Source organism: Vulpes vulpes, chromosome 13 (assembly GCF_048418805.1).
Source record: "Vulpes vulpes isolate BD-2025 chromosome 13, VulVul3, whole genome shotgun sequence".
NCBI lineage: Eukaryota > Metazoa > Chordata > Mammalia > Carnivora > Canidae > Vulpes > Vulpes vulpes.
In genome coordinates this window covers 45,315,412-45,337,714 of record NC_132792.1, presented here as the reverse complement: position 1 = coordinate 45,337,714, position 22,303 = coordinate 45,315,412, and the positions used below count along the sequence as shown (strand labels likewise).

The 22,303-nt window shown below is 35.9% G+C and overlaps 1 protein-coding gene across 1 annotated transcript in view; it reads right to left on the bottom strand.

The window, feature by feature from the left end:
* The window catches only part of MMP16 (matrix metallopeptidase 16), a 289,423-nt gene that overhangs the window by 135,545 nt on the left and 131,575 nt on the right, over window positions 1-22,303 (bottom strand). Inside the window, exon 2 of the mRNA XM_026013297.2 lies at window positions 8,724-8,872. Within this exon, the coding sequence (XP_025869082.1) occupies window positions 8,724-8,872 (149 nt within the window). The remainder of the gene's footprint in view (window positions 1-8,723; window positions 8,873-22,303) is intronic.

The following is a 22,303-nucleotide window of genomic DNA, read 5'->3' as shown; positions in this document are numbered from 1 at the left end:
ATCAAATTTTGCTCTATTTCACCAAATAGTTTATAATTTCTCTGCTCTTTAAATGGAAAGTAATTGACTACAGAGATGACTATCTAAAGGTGTTCATTTGTGAAAAGTTTACATGTCACATGGATAAATCAGCTAATTAGCTCTTATAAACAATAACTTCATACAATGAAATCACGACTTTTGCTTTTTAAGAAAGATGACACTTTTTCAGTAAGTATTGAAAAAAGTCTCTCCTTTTTCATTCTGGCCCCCGTAATGATGTAGACATTGTGGTTATCAGACTTAACAAATCCTATCCTGGTTTATAATGCATTGTGAAGTTACTTCAGAAAATCTCTTTCCATTTATTAAACTCTCCCAACTCCTACAAGGCTATCTGGTCCTATGGACTTGAACTCTGTAGAGTTGAGAATGGAGATCTCCTATTTTTAACTAACACCCCCAGGACATTCCTAAACCACTTTGTTTGAGAGATATTTCACTAGACTGTAAACATTCAAGGGCAGGGGATGTATATACTCCTAGGACCTTGTACAATCCCTGGAATATAAGAGATGTTCAATGAATAAGTGGATAGGGACACTCTGTATTTTTTAAATGAAAAATCATTAGTTTTTATTATATACTGTGAGAGAGATTTAACTAGCAAATACTAAGCTTGAGGGGTATTATTATGATTTAAGTGGCTTTTACATATGGGTATTTCATTAGTTATATTCTCAGCAAAAATTGTAATATCCCTAAGGCAGGTATTTATGCTTATTTCACTAAAAGAGTAAGAGAATAAATAATATATAATTATTAAATATGAATAAATTTACTAAATGTGGGAAGTGGTTACACTTACATTTTGCTAAGAAAAATCTTTAAGTTAGCACTCTGGGAAGAGAAATCATTTTGAAATGGATAGTGGGATGAAATTTGACAAAATGGAATTACCTATCGTCAGGATAAAATGTATTGTCAATGAGAACATACTGTCTAAAATTACTTTAAAAATCAATAAAATTAAAAGAGGAAGGTAGCAATTGAAAAGAAAACTAAATTTATTAATATAAATTTCCATTTTAAGTCATGCGTATGTTAGATCTAGTAAAAATTTTCTCAGTGAAGCATTGCATCTTTCAAAGGATAGGGTTTTTATGGATGAGTATTAAATTCTTGTGCTGAAAGATACCTCTGCTGAATTCTTTACATACTTCTTAGGCTTTTGCCCATTAAATATATTTTTTCTTATGTTGCAACTTCTTCATTTATTTACTCATTCCATCCTTATTCATTCATCCTATAGTGTTCTTCAGCTTTTATAACATGCTAAGAGATATAAAGAAAAAAGTAACTAAAAAGATAAGGCAAGAAGCCCTTCCTGAGTTCACAGCCTATAGATAAGACATGCATGATTTTTTTAAAAAATTACTATATAATGTCTTAAGTGTTGTTGTATCCCTGTCAAGACACTCTGTCATTACTTCTAATTCTACATGTAATAAAAAAAAATGATTTTCCAACCCAGATTTGTACCAATTTCTCTGATGCTTGATTTCAGCCAAAAGTCTTAACATCCTTCTAATGCCTAAGCTAGATACCCAGGCAGTATCCTCCACTACTCTCTCCTCACATCTAATCAATCAGGAGGCAATCTCTTTTGCCTCCAAAATTTCTCTTCACTTTCTCACTCCTTCCTCCCTCCTTCCTTCTCATTCCTAAACATAAATCTTTCCAGAGCACAGATGTGTTCTCTGTATGTTCTGGACATGAAAGTGCTTCTATAGAAAGAATCTGGTTCAGGCCTACTTACGGAGGATACCCTGTGCCCCTACTTTCCAAGATCCACTCAGGTTCCTACAGAACTAAACCCATTTCTGCCTTTGTAATGCAGGGAACTCTGTCTGGAATAACCTTTTCTCTTTTTTCACACTGAGAATCCTAAACATTATTCATTATTCAATTCACACAGGTACAGTTTATCACCACAACACAGCATGGATTACACTATGTGTTCCAATTTTGGTGTCTAACTTCCACTGGCCTGAGTCAGAACAGAGAGCCAGGAATGGGGCCAATACCCAGTGAAATCTTCAATAAGGAAAATGAAGCAAATGAATGGAGTCTGCATGTCTTTTTTTGGTACATGCTGATCTGCCTTACTATCCACGTTCCTTGAAGACTTTGTAACTCTTCCCAGGTCTGTGCCTTGAACAAGGTCTGTGCTTATTGCATGGACATTGTGTAGACAGTTTTATATAAAACTAAATCACAAAGTACATGACTTAAGTGTAAGAAGCAAACATAAGAATAGGAATAATCCAATATTGATGAGTAACTTAATGCAAACAACTCTTTTATATTAAGGGTTGGTCAAGTTGAGAACATACTATGTTAACTTTGTCAATATTTGTACCCAAATATTCTGGCACAGAGATATTAGCAGGTATTATTTATCAAATTATGGAAAATCCCCAAAATATGACTGAAGCACATCATGCCACTGAATATGACACCTAGTATCTGAGCTAAATTGGTTTTCAGGTCCTTTTGTGACTCCAGACATTTAAATTATTCTTTAATTTCATAAGGAGTCAGGTTCTTTTTACTAAAACTTTTACAGTTCTTGGTGGATAAAAATAATGATTAGTGCTTAACAGGACTCATCAATGTTTTAAATGTTTAATACTAAAGGTAGAGTTGGCAAGTTAATATTGTTATTCAGGTAGAGTCTGACACTGGGATGTACTTCTAATTATCATAAATCGAATATTGTCATTTATATATCAGTTTGATAAAACCCATGTATATTTGTACATGAGAGTGCAAAACTCTGTATGTACAAGTAGAATTGACTGATTGTTTCACATAAAGTAACAACTGTATCACCTGAAAGAAACATGGGTTGACGAGAATGTGTGTGTGTGTGTGTGTATGCACATGTGTGCACTATTTTCAAGCGGTGCTTCTTCTGTGAAAGTGCCATTGCTATAACATACTTATTTTTCTGTGTGTCAATACACAGCTCATATACATGTGTTTCTTGACTGACTCATTTGCTAAGAATTTTAAGTTGATGTTGCAAAGCAAACAAAGACATGGAAATGGGCACTGGGACTGGGGTAGGGGGTTACAAGAAAGTCATTTTGTACTTTCGAGGTATATATATTATGGCACCACCTCATTTTTCATAAATGTAATACTGATATGCAGTATTGACTTAACTGTTTAGAACCCAGAGCATTTTCAAATTAGTTGGGCAGATCATTAGCGGTTTCTTTAAATTAACTGAACTTAAAACGGAAAAATATCTGAAATCAGGGTTCTGGAGAGGGGTTATATTGCAAACATTAGGAGCAGGGATCCTAGGCCAGGCTGCTAAGGCTCCCACCCGACCTCCACCAACTCACTAGCCCTGTGACGTTGGTTTGGCTACTGTTTCTGTTTCTCCATTTCATCTACAAAATGGAAGTGATAATATTATTGGGTTAACATGAGGATTAAATGAGTTATATCATGTGAAACACTTAGAACAGTGCCTGGCAAATAGTAATGGCTATGAATATCAACTTATAATACTTATTATTATTTTACAACCATCAGGAAGTGGCTGTACTAGCAGCAGAAGCAGTAGCAGTAGAAGCCTACTGATATTAACGTTTCAGTTCACCTTGACCTATCTGTTAACATACTTCATTATTCAAAACAAAGATATCCTGATATTTTGATAATACAGGTATCAACAGATACACTACCCTTTTATGTAAATAAAGTAGCCACAAACTTCTAAACAAATCTGCAGTAAAAAGAGTCACTGTATATGAAACAGTATCCATTGGTTTCAGTAATTTTTTTTAAAGACTTGGGTATTCAAGTCAAACATTCAGGGCCACTCATTGCATGACTGTAAAAGACGCCTTCAGGTTTAGTTTGCACACCTGGTGCCCCAGTAGTGGGGCTACAGGAAGACAGCTTTTCAGTAAAATACATACAATCAGAAAGGTGTCCCTCGGAGCGGAGAGCTGTACCACACAGTGGATCTGTGGACATACACCTACCTTTACCACGAGAAAAAAAAAAAAAAACTCACAAAATTATATCTTGTGCTTTATGGATTTGTATTGGAAGAAAAGTGTTCATCCAGCTGCATAATATATTTAGCAGGTTTCTATGCTCCAGACTTTTCCATGTTCTAATGAAAGATAAGAGTCATATCTACTATTTTTAGTTGTCCTCAAAATATCATTTCATAAATTTTTAAACATACTTATTTTTATTACTTCAAAAATCCTTAGGTTTTGTTTGTACTCATAGAACAAAGTCCAGGAGTTGTGAAGAATATTTTTTAAAAGTAAATTAACTCAGGCTCCAAGTGTAGATAGCCTGACAGCTCACTTGTGGCCCGAGTGTCTTTTTTCTATCAACTAATGAACTACCTGCATGGACACACGTCATTCACAAGCTGAAACTACCAAGTTACTGAAAACCTGACCATAGAGAATAGACATAATAAGCCTCCATGATCTGCAATGTGAATAAAAAAAAAAAAAAAAGCTCAGTTAGTGTCAGCTCTCATTTAAGCTTTCACCTTTCACCTTCCAGAAGGGGAATGTAAGGCTGATTTAACTATCAACCATTGCTTCTGTGGTTACCAAAATAAGGATTGATCCATCCTATAACGTTATAGTGTTTCAGTCTTACTGCTATAATGAGAAATAAGGAAAAATAAATTTTTTTTTTATTTTTATGATAGTCACAGAGAGAGAGAGAGAGAGAGGCAGAGACATAGGCAGAGGGAGAAGCAGGCTCCATGCACCGGGAGCCCGACGTGGGATTCGATCCTGGGTCTCCAGGATCGCGCCCTGGGCCAAAGGCAGGCGCCAAACCGCTGCGCCACCCAGGGATCCCAGGAAAAATAAATTTAATTACTGATGAGCCTATCTTTTATACCTAGATTGAAAGAGAGCCTTAACTTGATAATTTAGACAAATGACTGAAAATCGTGAAACATACTGAAAATCAAACCCCGAAACTCATGATTCTGGCTGTATCTAAATAAATATTTCAATTCTCAGATTAGGAGAAATCAAATACCACTGTTCAAAATAGTTATTTGAAAAAAGCTACACATTCATTTTTAAATTAATTTTAATGAAGATAAATTTCTCTGCATGATTTAAATAAATTAAATAGAATTACTCAGATCATCCTATATATGTACAAACATATGTGTATTTTTGCATATATATGTGTGTATACATATATGTACGTGTATATATATAGACATACACATGGGGGGAAGATAAAAAAGAAAGGTTACCTTAAAAATGACATCTCGGCTAGCAATTTTCAATGCATGATAATGTGCACACATTAAGAGACAAATTAAAATTTTAAAATACCTATCATTAATATTGTAAAAATACATTAAACTCATTTTCATTATTGTCTCGCTATCTTTTCCTCTCCTTGCTAAATATAATCCTTTTCATGCATAACATAAATTGCTTCACTTAGTAAGGAATTTAAGTAAGCTTGCTTACAAAAATTAGCTAAGCAACCCATAATTTTGAAGAATCATTACAACATATGATAATGAGATCATTTTGGGGTAGAGGGTAAGTATTCATTACTATCTCTCCAACACCAAAGCTTACTGATATAAAAGCAATAAAATATGCCATTTAATACTTAAATTTGTTGCTTGAAAATGGTTAATTTTTTTAACATAGAGATCACCACAACTGCATCATTACTTTTAATTATCCAGGAATTATAGATTAAATGCATCAAGTGTCTGACAAAGGAAGACATAATTATTTAATTAAAAAACAACTGATCCTGATTAAGAGCCTACAATTAGATAAAAGTTTATAGCATCTGAAAATGAATCTTAAGGTATTATTTTAAAACTGAGGAGTAATTTTAGGTCTCTAATTGTAGCCCATATTTTATGTGATAAGGTTTAGGTAAAAATTCATACTTTATAATTTGAGGATGTAAAATAATAGAGTACAATTTCAGCATGGATTGTTACTACACATTCATTTGAGATTACAAAAGTACAGAGAATTGCTTAAGTAGCATGATTATAGGGATTATACTTACAAAAATAGTATGCTATTTGAGCTGAGTAACCTGGGCAACACCACCTCAAGATTGGGGATACATCAGCGGAAAAAACCCAAACAGAAGGCCAATGAAGCCACAGGGTTTCTCTCCTGAGGGACAATGGTGGGTGCCACAGAGGACAGAGGAAGCAGGCCAATCTAAGGAAGGGACAATGATAAGGGTTTGACCAGGCTTTAGTGGGCTCACCTAGGAATAATACTGTATGTAACAGAAAAAATGCATTCCTAATTCCAAAAAAAAAGAAAGAAAGAAAAGAAGAAAAGAAAAGAAAAGACAAAAAGAAAAGAAAAGAAAAGAAAAGAAAAGAAAAGAAAAGAAAAGAAAAGAAAATAAGAAAGAAAAAACTGAATTAGAACAAAGTTTGGTTAAAGAACACAGATCAAAATACTGGCTGGTTTTAAATTAAAGGTTGTCTCTACAGTTGATCATTTCTCTACAATGCTGTAATTCACAGAAATGCTACTTTCACTCCTACACACTGACACAATCATTTCTCCTCGTCTGGAATCTGAGCCACTGTGTGGCAGAAAAAGACCCATGTCCTTTTCTGCACCTCTGCATTTGACATTGTCCTGACAGAAAACAACCAAAAACTGTTCAGACCCTTTCCACATGAGGGGCCTAAATAAATCCTCTGCACATTCCTCTTCCATCATCTTCTGACAAAGACCTTTTTTCAGCTATCTTAGAAAATCAGACTATCCATCTTGAGTCTTCCCAATGACCAGCAGGAGCTCTCAAAACTGAGAGGAAACACAGATGCCACCTTCTATAGAACTCTGCTTTTTGAATTTTAATATCTGGTAATAAGCAGATTCAAAGGAATTTGTTTCCCAAGTTCTCAATCTATTGTATTTTTAAAAACTGTGTCATATGTTCCAAGAAAGTGAATTGGAGAAAAACAGCTCAACATTAGGGAGCACAAAAACTGTTCAGAGCACTTTGTAAAATGTTGGGATTAAAAGCATGATTTAGGTAGAATTCTGTGCTATACAGCAACAAAATGCTGGGCTTGCTTATTAACTTAATAAGCTATCTTTAAAATTAATTTGTAATTTTAACTAAAATTAATTTAAAGCTGTATTTATTTAGGACACTATTAATGGAGAGTTGTAATGACTAGAGGGCAGCAGGTTCAAAATATCTAAGCTCTCTTCCCAATACTGGTAACAAGTTTCTCATTCTTGCAGAATGCATTATATTAACTCTTGGTTCTATTTTCCAAGATGGTATACCAAAGTTAATATTTATGTATCTCTTAAAATGCTAGGAGAAGTAATTATATTTATTTTTTTCCAAGCTGATTTAACGTTAAATCTTCAAGCCTTTTATTATGTACTTGTACTGTTGATGAAATAGAAATAGTATGACTGATATGCTCTAAGTGTTAGAAGGCAAAATGTGATTTTTAAATTATATATTAAATTAGTTTAACATGTAAAAATTATATATATCTGGGACAAGTAACTTCAGGTATTTAAGGTTTAAAAAGAAAAATAAATGTGTCATTTCTTGAGGTCCACAACATGAGATATAGTAGAAAGTTCTTGAACTAAACACCAAAAGGTCTGGATTCTGCAACTACTCTGGAATTCACTTAGCCTTTGACTTTCAGTTTCTTTACTTGAAAAAGTAGAAGAAAAATGTATCCTTGTCTTCCCTACTGTGGAGAGCTGATGTATGATGATCATATTACATGATGAAGTAGATTTACTTTGTATCAAGGACCCAATAAACACAGATGATTCTTCCCTGCACTGAAAGAATTAATCACTCCCTCCTTTGCTGTCCAAAAACAATAATGCTGTTTCATAATGTTACAGAACTTACAGTGTACCTGTGGCAAAATAATTTGTGATTATGTCTAGCTACACAGTTAACTCGGAAGTTCCTTTCAAGAAGAAACTCTATCCTCTGATCTGCATATGCCTCTTTTACAGATGTGATGCCCAGTAAGGAGTTATTGGTTGAATAAATAAATGAACAAATGATTGATGATTCAATCAATAAAATAACAAATAAAATAACAAATATTAATACGTAGTAAAAACAAGCCATTTGCTAATAAAACATTGAAAGGACAGACTAGCAGTTAACCTCTCCTTGATTTAACTGCCATAGAGAATTACCACTACTAGGAGGCTAATAAACTGTTAACTGACTCTCTAATATCCTTCCCCCCAAAGAGAGCCCTGATTTGTGTTGTTTCCCATTTTTTTTAGAGTCAATATTTCTAATTTGGCCAATTTTATCATGTCACTTAACAGAAATGAGATGTGTCCAACATGTCTGCACCAGCAGCACAAGCCAACAAATCACTGACTATAGCCCTTCCTATAATAGTTTCAATGGTACATTTACTTTGACTCTCATTGTTCCTTTTCCCCCCTATTTTGAAAATGTGTTGCTAAAGTCAGATGGGTAAATTTGACTTGGACCAACCTGACATCCTAGGGGAGTAGGGTTACGACAGGTCCAATTCCAAAGCAAAGAGACATGAGATGAATTGCCTCACTTGTAGTTGGTGGAGTTGACTACGGCTTTTTCAGACTATGAAGCTGGGCTCAAGGACCACAAAAGGAAAGAGAGTAGATGCCATTACTTACTCAATTGTGTTTCTGTCCACTTTTCCCGTCATGTTAATGCCGTAGAACTGCTGCATGGCAGCTAAGGCGGCCTGCATGGTCTCTGCGGAGCGCAGCACCGACATTCTGGGGTCAGTTGGTGGAAGGTAGCCGTACTTTTGTAACCAAACCTGCAATAAGTACAGTTCCTTTCAGTTCAATGTCACAACTGAGCAATAATTTTACAGTAATTAGGGTATGTCCATAGTGGATCTTTAAACTTTATTTCCTCTACAAGGGTATGTATTTAAGTGTTTTATCTCTTTTAATAAATATGCTGTAGTTTAATATAATTTGGGTGATCGTCATGGATCTAACACACCTACAAACATTAACTGAAAAAGAAAAAGATTAGTCATTTTGCAAGCTTAAGAAGTTGTACTCAGTACCAGATAAAATAACAGATAAGATGATCCCTGCCCTCTAGGAACTCAACTTCCCAAAATAAGGGATGGTACCTTTTCCACAATAAGGCCCCAATGAGACATCTATGCCAAAAAGGGTAGTTAATGTGCATATGCCACATCTAAAATATCACTTTCCTGAACAACTAACCAAGGACTACAGCCATCATGGGTAACATCAACAGTATAGGCCATATTATTCTGTCAAGACATTTTCAGTATAAATTTCATGCAATTGATTTATTCAATTGTAGCTACATGTCTTCAAGGGTAGGTAAGTGTTTCTCGTGAAAGAATATTTAAAGGTGACTCACTTCAATCCAAATAATGTAAGTCACTTCAATCTCATATATAAATAAAATCAGACTATCTTGCTGTAAGTGTGTTTCGATCTCTCTTTAAGGATCTTACGATTTTTATTCTCCTCTTCCCCAAAGAAGGGAGATCTGTGTGGAAAGTGATAGATGTCAGAGTTGAGCTCACATCCCAATCATGAATATAACAATAATTCAGTCATTTCAGGTCAGATTTTTAAAGTAACCTAAAACTCAGGGTATGTGGGGAAAATAATTTTCATCAGAGAGCAGATGCTTTCCAGTTCTACAATTCTATGCATTCATTTTATTTATTTTTTTTTAAATTTTTATTTATTTATGATAGTCACAGAGAGAGAGAGAGAGAGAGAGGCAGAGACACAGGCAGAGGGAGAAGCAGGCTCCATGCACTGGGAGCCTGATGTGGGATTCGATCCCGGGTCTCCAGGATCACGCCCTGGGCCAAAGGCAGGCGCCAAACCGCTGCGCCACCCAGGGATCCCCTATGCATTCATTTTAAATGCATAATCATATGTTCAGCTCATAGCCTATCCTTCAGTCCCATACCTCAATCTTCCAATGGGGCACAAAGATTTCTTGCAGTGCATTGAACTGCCTGTCAAATTGAGAAAGGCCAAATAATTCCTCCTGTCTCACAGAATAGAAGCTGCGCTATTTAATGGAAGGAACTCACCAGTGTGTATTTCCCTCCCCACCTGGGTCGATTCATCATATAACTGATGACCCTGTGAAACTACAGCTTTTCCTCAATCCCTGATATACTTCCATTATGACCTGACAGCTCAAACACAGGAGACCTATTTTCTCAGTGAAAATAAACAGTAATTTTATTAAGCTAAATTTCAGCAAATGAAATGTATATTAAATAGACCAAAAGTCTTAACATGTGATAAAACCAGGTGGACTCATTTGTAGTATTTCCAAGAAAATGATGCCCCCAAAAGTTCAGTACTGTAAGCACAAACCTTCGAAAATAAAATAAAACATTTATTCTAAAACTATTTAAGGGATCAACAATGTATCACTGTCAGGAAGGTTTTTTTGTCGAAACTCCATCTAGTAAACTCATCTACCACACAGTGAAAACATGCCAAGACACTCCTCTCATCTAATCTGTAATGAATAGGCTTCCAGGGAAGACACATATATTCAGTTACCTAGTCAACAGTGGTGCAGTCTGAAATAGATTCCATTTGTTTTCTGAATGAAGAAGACAAGATTTCACTGGCAATGTATTATTTACTAGAAAATTCAATACCTATTGTAATGCAATTTCCCTCAAATTAGAAGATTTCATCTTGATTTTTAACGTTATACATGCACTAGTATTCTGAAATTGAACTCTTTTTTTCCATAACACTTTGTTTGCATTTATTTCTAACTTGTTAGAGAGCTGACTTGTTGCTAGGTTACTCATGGGTGCTAAGCTACTGGCAACCACGTTTAAGGTGACAGCAAAGAGGAAACTGTTAATAATAAACCCTGTGATTTATATACAAATAGAATGACTATGAAAATATATAAATTCTAAATGGATAATGAAAAAATAGCATGTTGCAAAAATACATATTGATTTATGCCTTACCCTTTCAAACAAATGAGCTGGAATAATAAAAAAAATTAAATTGTGACTTTTCTTCAGGGTCTCTTTTATATTATGTCACTTATCTGAAAGTCAGTTTTCTAAAAGATTGAGAAGTGAACAATTCTTTTTAACTGTGAAAAGCTACGGGACCTACCATTTTATAGTCAAAGTTTGTTATTCATCAGATAACTGTCATTGAGATTATGGGTCACCTTGAGTTTACCATTCTTCATATCATTGTTATTTGTTAACCAAGAAATCTCAGACATCATGAAAAATTGACCAGGGATAACTCGCAATGGAAACTTGCAACGCATCTTCCCACAAAACAGTGGAAAATCAAGGATATCGGTGTCAGGTTAGAGTATGAAACTCGCAAGCCGTCAATAACATTTCTTATTAAAACAAAACCGCTGTGGACAATGGTACTCTAGATGGATATAAAAAACAAGTAACTATACCTACAGTGGCCTAAAGCATTAATTGGATCCATAGGGCTTCTTTATATCCAATACTCATTATGGAAACTGTAGGGAAAAATAAATAATTGCTTAAATATCTTTTCATCACTGAGAGAGCATAGTCTCTTGAGTTTGTTTTTGTCTTCTATTATTTCCTTTAGGCTGTTGACACCACAGAATTCTGAGAGTGATCATTTTTGGTATGATGGAGAAAAGAAATCTGTACCCAACAGCCCTACGTAAGATTCTAATGCTTCTTGGAGGAGACGAAGTCGGTCAACATGGTGAGGTAAAACTGACCAAATACAAGGTGGATGTACACTCCGTATCAATGGTAGACAAATCACTATTGCCCAAAATATCTAGGGCTTTGTAAATGCTGACTCTTGAGGTCACCAATGAATGAATATCAGGTATAAACAGTGTAGATCAGATTCAAACACTGGCCCATAATCATCATAGAAGTCTAGGAAACTCTGGTATAAGTAACCTTATTCTATTTCTATAGAACAAAACCCTTATATAAATAGAGCAAGGTGGGTGGCCTTAGCACTGTGTCAATCTAGAATAGTAAAAAGGAAATTTTAAAAATTGAAATATGACAGAAGCAACAGAGAAAACCTTTGTTTTCTATTAAATTACAATCTTTAATATCTTACTTGATAGCAAATGAAGTTAAATATACAAAACAATATTTGAAGGTATACCTTATTCCTTAAAGACCACACCATAGACTTCATCTTCAAACATTGTCATTTGAAATATATCTCTGTCTTAAATTTTATTTTTAAAATACTATTCTCCTGGGTGACAGCAAATACATTTGCCTTCTGAGATTGTTTGTCTCTTGATGTTTTTTTTTTCAGTGCTCTCAAATGCACCTGATGGATGGATAGGTAAGGAATTAACTTCCTCACACAGGCATTCAGGGGAAATAATGTTGAATTTGCAGGTCTGATGTGAAGATTGAGTATACACAGGGTCACCAGCAAATTTTTTGCTCGATCCATCATATGATTATTTTATGCATGCTAATCATTCTGAGTTCTCAAAATTGTTCCTGCTCAGGTTAAGACTTGTCCCTGAAAAGAAAACCATAGCTGGGGGAATCACAATGCCAGATTTCAGGTTGTACTACAAAGCTGTGGTCATCAAGACAGAGTGGTATTGGCACAAAAACAGACACATAGATCAATGGAACAGAACAGAGAATCCAGAAGTGGACCCTCAACTTTATGGTCAACTAATATTCAATAAAGGAGGAAAGACTATCCACTGGAAGAAAGACAGTCTGTCTCTTCAATAAATGGTGCTGGGAAAATTGGACAGCCACATGCAGAAGAATGAAACTAGACCACTCTCTTGCACCATACACAAAGATAAACTCAAAATGGATGAAAGATCTAAATGTGAGTCAAGAATCCATCAAAATCCTAGAGGAGAACACAGGCAACACCCTTTTTGAACTTGGCCACAGTAACTTCTTGCAAGATACATCCACGAAGGCAAAAAAAACAAAAGCAAAAATGAACTCTTGGGACTTCATCAAGATAAGAAGCTTTTGCACAGCAAAGGATACAGTCAACAAAACTAAAAGACAACCTACAGAATGGGAGAAGATATTTGCAAATGACGTATCAGATAAAGGGCTAATATCCAAGATCTATAAAGAACATATTAAACTCAACAGCAAAGAAACAAACAATCCAGTCATGAAATGGGCAAAAGACATGAACAGAAATCTCACAGAGGAAGACATAGACATGGCCAACAAGCACACGAGAAAATGCTCCACATCACTTGCCATCAGGGAAATACAAATCAAAACCACAATGAGATACCACCTCACACCAGTGAGAATGAGGAAAATTAACAAGGCAGGAAACCACAAATGTTGGAGAGGATGTGGAGAAAGGGGGACTCTCTTACACTGTTGGTGGGAATGTGAACTGGTGCAGCCACTCTGGAAAACTGTGTGGAGGTTCCTCAAAGAGTTAAAAATAGACCTACCCTACGACCCAGCAATTGCCCTGCTGGGGATTTACCTCAAAGATACAGATGCAGTGAAACGCCAGGACACCTGCACCCCGATGTTTATAGCAGCAATGTTCACAATCGCCCAACTGTGGAAAGAGCCTCAGTGTCCATTGAAAGATGAATGGATAAAGATGTGGTTTATATATACAATGGAATATTACGCAGCCATTAGAAACGACAAATACCCACCATTTGCTTCGACGTGGATGGAACTGGAGGGTATTATGCTGAGTGAAATAAGGCAATCGGAGGACAAGCATTGTATGGTCTCATTCATTTGGGGAATATAAAGGGTGGTGAAGGGGAATTAAGGGGAAAGGAGAAGGAATGGGTGGGAAATGTCAGAAGGGGAGACAGAACATGGGAGACTCCTAACTCTGGGAAATGGACTGGGGGTGGTGGAGGAGGAGGTGGGTGGGGGATGGGGGTGACTGGGTGACGGGCACTGGGGGGATGAGCAGTGGGTGTTGGTCTGTATGTTGACAGGCTGAACGCCAATAAAAAATAAATAAATAAATAAATAAATAAATAAATAAATAAAGACTTGTCACTGGAATGGGGCAACACTGAAATGCAGGTGAGATGTAAGTAATCAGAGTCGTGAGGATAGACAACTTGTTTTTCTTTTGTTTTCTTTGTTTTGCCTTATTTTGCTTACTGGATTGACACACGCATTTGAGAATACTGGAAACTATCAAGAAACAAGTCTCTTTGGAGGCAAAACTTGACTCCATGTACTATCTGTGGGTTAGCCTGTGTCATTATCATGAGAACAGGCCCCCACAGAACCTCAAATGCAGCAACAAAGTCTCTAACCTTGAATTACCTTCCCTGTGTTATTAACATATTCAAATTATCTTCCTATCTTGGAGACAAAACCAATTTCCTGCACTTAGTGATTATTCAAATGGAGGAACAACCAGAAGAGTGCTGTTCTCTGCAGAGCCAGAAGACTTACCAAGCAATAAAAGGGAAACATTTAAATATTAAATTCTGTGCCAACAGAATATGAAACAGATAGTGCCTTTACCAGACTGTATAGGATAAAAAAGGAGTGGCAGGCATGCAAAGTTTTATTAAATTCCTTAAGAAAGAATATCTTTGTCACTAATATTTCATGTAACCATATGGGGGAAACCTATATTAATCGACTCAGCTATCCACACCCATATATCAGTGCAGTATCCGGAAAGATGGTTATCAACAACAAAAAGGAGACAGTAGCAGTTCTCATAGCTAACAGTAAATAGAAACAGAGGATTTTTTAGAATACATATATATTATTTAGTTTCTCAGACCAGTTAAAATCTAGAGGAGTAAATTTTCCTCCAGTTGTCAAAGCTAATAAGTGTATCAATGACCTCATATAAAATGAAGTTACTCCTATTCATTTACTCAGTGCAAGAACCAGATTAAGATTCCACCACTGGCAGGATCCAACATATGGAGTGAACATCTTGAAATGATGCTGAGATATTTTTTCCAAAGAGAATTTAAATAAACTAGTGAATTTATTAGGACAGGTAGGGATATATTTTAGAAATTAGGGAAATTACTGAAGGTGAAGAGAAAGGAGGTAGGGTTTGGAATTTTATTTAACTTGAAAAATCACTTTGCCAGACCACAATGTCTATTTGTGACTAAGCCAGTTATTTCAGGTATAGCTCATTTCAGCTAATGTGTGGTATGGCCAAATGCAAAGTCCACATGATGTAGTTTTAGAATATAGGTGAGGTTTGGTGGGGTGAGGTCTGGAGTTAATGACAAAGAAAGAATTCTTGAGTCGTCTTTGGTGTAAAATGGTGGTTTTATTAAAGTACAGGGACGGGATCCGTGGGCAGAAAGAGCTGCTGCTCTGGGACTGTAAGGGGTGACTGATTATATACCTGAGAGTTGGGGGAGGGAAGGAAAAGGGGGGTTTTCAAAAGAATTTTTGTATTCAGAAGACCTACAAGGTATTGGAGGCCTTGCCATTGTCAGGTTAAGGCTATTTTTCCCTCTAGTAAAGCATTAACATTAAGATGGTTGGGAGTTTCCTTCTGGAAGTTAGATTGGTAAGAATTTTTTTTTCTGGTAAATCACTAAAACATTTTGTAAACTGTTTTACAAAATGTAAACTGTTTGAATTATTGAATTCAAGCTATAGAACCATATAAACTCTGTAAATTAACAATAACTATTTGTTTTTTGTTTCTCTTAGCTCTAGGGCAGCCAAGAATGCCTGATAAATGTCACACTTACCATATGTGTGTGTGTGTGTGTGTGTGTGTGTGTGTGTGTCTGGTGGGTGGGTCTTTGTGGGCTGTCAGCTTGTGCTTTGTCCTCAGTTAGCCTTCTGTTCCCTCATCCCATGTACCCAGTGATCAGATGATCAAATTACAGCAATCAATATGGAAGGAAAAGGGCAACGGTAACAGTTTTATTTATAGTATTTTATATTTATACAGTAACAATCACTTCAATTTACACAATTATATGATTTTTAAATTATTTTGGGATATGATTTTTTAAATTATTGAATTCATGTTAAATTTTAACATATTTGCTAACAAAAATGTTTAGTATGTAATAGTTAACATATATTCTGATACAATTAGCTGATTTTTTTGATAAATGGAAGGAAAGCATTTTTAATAGTTTTCAATTCTATGAAGTTGTTTTCCACTTTTCGGTATGAGACTTGTAAACATTATTTGTTAAATTCTGTTATTAACTAAAATTAACAACTAAAAAGTGTCCATCTCCTGTTTTGTGGTCTTACCCACAGAATTACCAAAGGCTTAAGGACATTTCCCCCTGAAATGGCACATATTTAATAGTTATAAGGAAGGGCAGAATTTAGGGGCCTTAAATTTTAGAAAATTTTTCTAGTTTGAAGAGTGGCTATAAATATGAATTATGACTACCTATTAACCAAAAAACTAAACTGATGTGGGAGTAGTCATTCAGCATTGGTCAAATTGAAAATTCATAGGATAAGTTAATGAGGCAGAAATTAGCCTTTCTGTTCACTCAAAAATCTAAATGGGTTCTAAATCACCATCCTTTCCCTACCATGAATGAATCAGTGTACAAAATTGCACACATAGAATTCAATCCCTTTAGAATTTTACTGTCTATTTAAGTGGCTTCTTAAGTGGAAATCAAACAGTGGAAGGACCAAAAGTTACACCACTGAACATCTTAGCAATCAAGAGACAATGCCATTTGGACAAGGAGATGGAAAACAGCTGGGTCATTAGTAAAAATTATGATGGTAATGATGACCATATTTTCCACCTTAACATGAAATTCTCTAATTTATGATAGAAACTAAAAACTTAGAATATAAAGGCTAGGGAGAGATTTTCCATTCTGCGTATGAGTGAACTGCCCTTTGTACTTCATAGCTATGGGAACAAATCCCCCCAAATAGTAATGGCTGAGCTCCAGTGATCAAACAAACAAAACACCCCCAGCAAATTAAAACAAAACAAAACAAAACAAAAGAAAACAAAACAAAACAGTTGTTTTTAAAATTGGGATTCTATCATATGCTAGTCATTCTACCAGAAAGCTAGAGTACTGTGATTTACTGGTCTCCTTCCTTGTCTTTCATGGTTTTTCCTAAGTGTGTTTTACGTTTTTAAAGATGGATATGTGGACACCGGGGTGGCTCAATGGTTGAGCATTTGCTTTTGGCTAAGGTCAAGATGCCTAGGTCCTGGGATCCAGTCCCGCATCCGGCTTCCCAAAGGGGAGCCTGCTTCTCCCTCTGCCTAGGTCTCTGCACCCTTTCTCTGTTGTCTCATGAGTAAATGAATGGAATCTTAAAAAAAAAAAGATGGATATATAATGCGCATGTACATATGCATACACACTGACAAAACAAGACCAAAAAACCTCAAAAAGACAAAACTCAACCAACAATGAACAACAGCAGTGCCTTATATCATTTCACCATCCCCATTTTCTTAGGTGGACAGAAATAACAACTAAAAAAGTAACTACTTGTATTAATCACTAATATGATTGAAATCATGATGTTGAAATCATTGCACAAATCTAAATACAGTAAAATTCTCCTCAAATCTGTGCTTCTCTATCCTCATTGAAGGAAGCACTGGGCAACGTATCCTGTGAATTTTCTAAAAGCCATGTCCTTGAGCCTCAAGTCAGGTAGATGATCAACTCAACTTGCTCTGTTTGCTAGAGGCAGATTCAATCTCATCAACACCAAAAAATGATGAGGAGATTAATCTCAGGGTCTTCAACGTAGGACAAAATGTCCCCTTGGGACGTAGGCCCAAAGGCCACAACATTTTATGTAATGTGTTCATCCGCACATTCATGCGTGAATATGCCTATCTATAAAATAAGAAGAAATAAACTTCACTTTTATTTAATTGTTGAGATTGACACTGGAGCCCTCACCTGGACAGACATTTATTTGTTGCCTACATTCCATCAGGTGTTCTGAGGAAGGAGATAAAATTCCACAGTGTGGAGCGGTTTACAGAATCACCTTCAATAGTTAGTTTGATTCTAACACATTACAACCTACCACTATTTTTCTGTGACAGGTTAAATGGATTTATGGGTTATATATCACCTTAAAAATAGACATCACATAGAACTTTGTGATATGATGGAGGACGACCAAGAAAATATTTTGTACCATATGTACGTTTCCTGGTTATCTTATGAAAAAGTACTTTAAAGAGTTGTCAAACTTAAGTTATGCATTCCTTTTACAAAAAGACAACAGTGTTGTCCTTTTCTATAAAGGCAATTGGCTGCAAATAGTACATACTTTGAGGGTAATAGCTACTGTGAAGGTAAATCTGTCTCAAGATAAAAGTGATGTTTTAGCAATGTAGGTGAAAGAAACTATTTTTGAAAGAAAGATGTGCCATGTAGACAGTATGTCAAAAATGCATGTTTAGACATGTTACCATTATCACATGACTTTGTACTCCAAAAGGTATAAATACTTCACCTATTAAAACTCACTTAAGTGCAGCCTGGGTGGCTCAGAGGTTTAGTGCTGCCTTCAGCCAGGGTGTGATCCTGGAGACCTGGGATCGAGTCCCAAGTCGGGCTCCCTGCATGGAGCCTGCTTCTCCCTCTGCCTGTGTCTCTGCCCCTCTCTGCCCCCCTCTATCATTCTCTCTCTCTCTCTGTGTCTCTCATGAATAAATAAATAAAATATTTAAAAATAAATAAATAAATAAATAAATAAATAAATAAATAAATAATTGATTTAAAAAATAGAACTTACTTAAGACAACAACCACGACCACCACCTCTCTCTTATTTTCCTACTCTAAAATTCCAGCAATACGGGCATCTGGTTTCTCAGTCAGTTAAGTGTCTGATTCTTAATTTTGGCTTAGGTCATGATCTCTGGGTCGTGAGCTCCAACCCCACATGGAAATCCACGTTAGGCCTAGTGTCAGGCTCTGAGCAGGGGGGTGGAGTCTGCTTAATATTCTCTCTCTCTCCCTCTGCCCCTCCCCTCTGGGTATACATTCTCACTCTCTAAAAAGAAATAAATATTAAAATAAAATAAAATAAAATAAATAAAATAAAATAAAATAAAAACAGAAAAAATAAAATAAAATTCCAGAGGGTGCCTCGGTGGCTCAGTTGGCTAAGTATCTGCCTTTACATGATCCCAGGATCCTGGGATAGGACCCACGTCAGGATCCCTGTTCAGCAGGGAGTCTGCTTTTCCCTCACCCTCTGTGCCTCCCATCCCCATCCCCACACTCCTCACACCCCCAGCCCTGCTCGTGCTCTCTCTCTCTCTCTCAAATAAATAAGATCTAAAAATAAAATAAAATAAAATAAAATAAAATAAAATAAAATAAAATAAAATAAAATAATTCCAGCAACAGAATTTTCTACCTGTAAAATAACCTGCCAAAAAGAATAATTTTAGTGGGATTTTAAGCCTATTTGTTGAAAATACAAAAATACAACATCTGATTAGTTTTCTGGAACAACTGACAGACATCACAGAAGATGGAAATGTCTGAATTTTACCAAAGAACTTTTGCATAATTGATGGACAGGATTATAAAATGTGGCTCCTGAGTTATAATCAGCTAATGATATAACTTTTCCAGTTGCATGTGTGTTTCCTTGTGAGATGGTGAGGTATCTTTTTTGGCCAAGGTAATTTTAAATGGGTCTTGAAACTGCTGCATTTCAAAGTGTTAAATCGATATTGTAGTGTAGTCAGCCACAGAATTTCCCAAGATAATAATTGATAGTCCTAACAGGAACAAAACAACATAAATACAATTAATAGATAAAACAAAAAATATTTTAGAATTTTATGTCATCCTTAACTCAACTTAATATTTCTATTTTGAGTATGTTTCATAACATATGCAATGCTTACCACATCTGTTCATGAACAGAATTATAGGGACACCTGGGTGGTTGAGCATCTGCCTTCGGCTCAGGGCATGATCCCAGGGTCCTGGGATCAAATCCCTCATTGGGCTCCCTGCATGGAGCCTCCTTCTCCCTCTGCCTGTGTCTCTGCCTCTCTTTCTGTGTGTTTCTCATGAATAATTAAATAAAATCTTTTCAAAAAATGAATAGAATTATAAATAAGAGGATAAATGTTCAAAAAAATTGATCGATGGAGATTGGCTATCAAAAGTGTGGAGATCACTGGTCTGATAGAAAGTACTCAATTTTTTAAAATGAAGCTACTCCTTAAGTTCTCTCCAGTGTGATATACTTACTCTCCCTAAGGGATGAGAAGACAGTTTATCAATATCTATATATTATATTCTGACAATTCCCAAGCTCTTCCTTCCTGTCATATGCTATTGAAGCTACTCAAGTCGCACAGAATAAATTCCTTAGAATGACCTCCAAGCCACTTGTGATTTCATCTTAAAGTATGCCTTCATTACTTTGTTCCATGGAATTCTTTGGTTACACTCAAATTTATGTCCCACTCTCAAGAGAGGTCCATAAGAGCGGCAACCATTCCTTTACTTAACCACGTACCCATGCGTTATCTTTCTCCCTTGTAAAACGTCTATGACTTACACGCTACTACTTCTGTTTTAAAAATGATAGAATACACCCCAGAACAATGAAATAACTTCCCCAAGGATGCACCAATATAGGAGGAGTGATCCGTATTCAGAGATCTGACCCACACCCACACCCGGCTCTCTCTGTTTTTGTAGACAGCCTCTTAGATGTGGAAAGATCCCACTATCTGTCTGGATCCTGGTAAATCCTGGGAGACCCATTCATATTCCAACACAAGAAGGCAGACTGTGTGAAAATACATCTACAGTAACTGAGAGTGCTCAGTTTTTATGCCACCGAACCATCCCATGTTACATCATGAAAGCACATCTGACAGTGGTGGCACACGCTCTGGGTCCAACACTCATGCCTACCTCCATTGGTTTAATTACCAATGCAAAACATGCTTGCACAATTTTATCTGCCCAGCCCAATTAATATTTTTATTTCCATGCCAGAATATTTCATTCATGGCCATTTCAATTTTACAGCTTAAAAAAAAAAACCACAGAAACCCTCTTTGCCAGAGATGTGCCCTTTCTTCATTAATTCTTATGCAGCACTTTCTTATAGTAGCTTTAATGTTGTAGCTGGTCAACTGTATCTACACCTTCCTTGGTTATCCTTCTATTTATTATTATTATTATTGTTGTTATTATTATTATTTGGTTATCTCTTCTAGATTTAGTCCCTCCAATGCCATCTATGTGCTGATGACAGACCAATTTAACCCTCTAACCCTGACCTTGCTCTAATGCCAGGACTGCTACCACACTGCTGTTTAAACCCCAAATACAGAATTATCTTTAAGTTTGCTTTTTCCTCATTCCTATCTAATCCATCATCACTCCTTAGCCCCAACTTGACCTCGAACACAAAAGCTTATTCCATCTTATTTCTGCTGACACCCTTTTGTTGAGGGCACCATCATTTACGACCAAAAATTACAAGATTCTCCAGCTGGCCTCTGCGTTCATATTGCCACCTCTCTCTCCTTATCCAACTAGTTGTCTTTTTTTTTAATTAAAAAAACACATAACCCAAAATTTATCATTTTAACCATTTTCAATTTAACAATTCAGTGGCATTAAGTACATTCACATTGTTATGAATCCATCACCACTTCCCATCTCCAGAATTTTCCATCAGAATTCCTATATGCATTAAACAACATGCATTAAAATTCTATATAGAATTTTAAACATTAAACAATAACTCCCCTTTACCCTCTTCTCCCAGTCCTTGGCAACCACTGTTCTACTTTCTATGAATTTAACTACCCTCGGTGACTCGTATAAGTGGGATCATGCAGTATTCATCCTTTTGCACCTGATTTATTTCATCTAGGATGTTTTCAAGGTTCATCCATGTTACAACTTGTAATACGTGACATTTTTAAAGCTGAGTGGTATTACCCTGTATTTATATACACATTTTGTGTATATACATATTTTAAAGCTCAATATTACATTATATATATATATATACACACACACACACCCATTGATCCATCAAAATTTGAGCTGCTTCCATCTTTTTGGATATTATAAAGAATGCTGTTATAAACTCTGGTCTACAAATACCTTTTTAAATCCCTGCTGTCAGTTTTGGGGGGTATATATGTAGAAGTGGAATTGCTGCATTTTACGGTAAAATCTACATACAACTTTGAGGGACTGCCTTACTGTTTTCCAGTGGC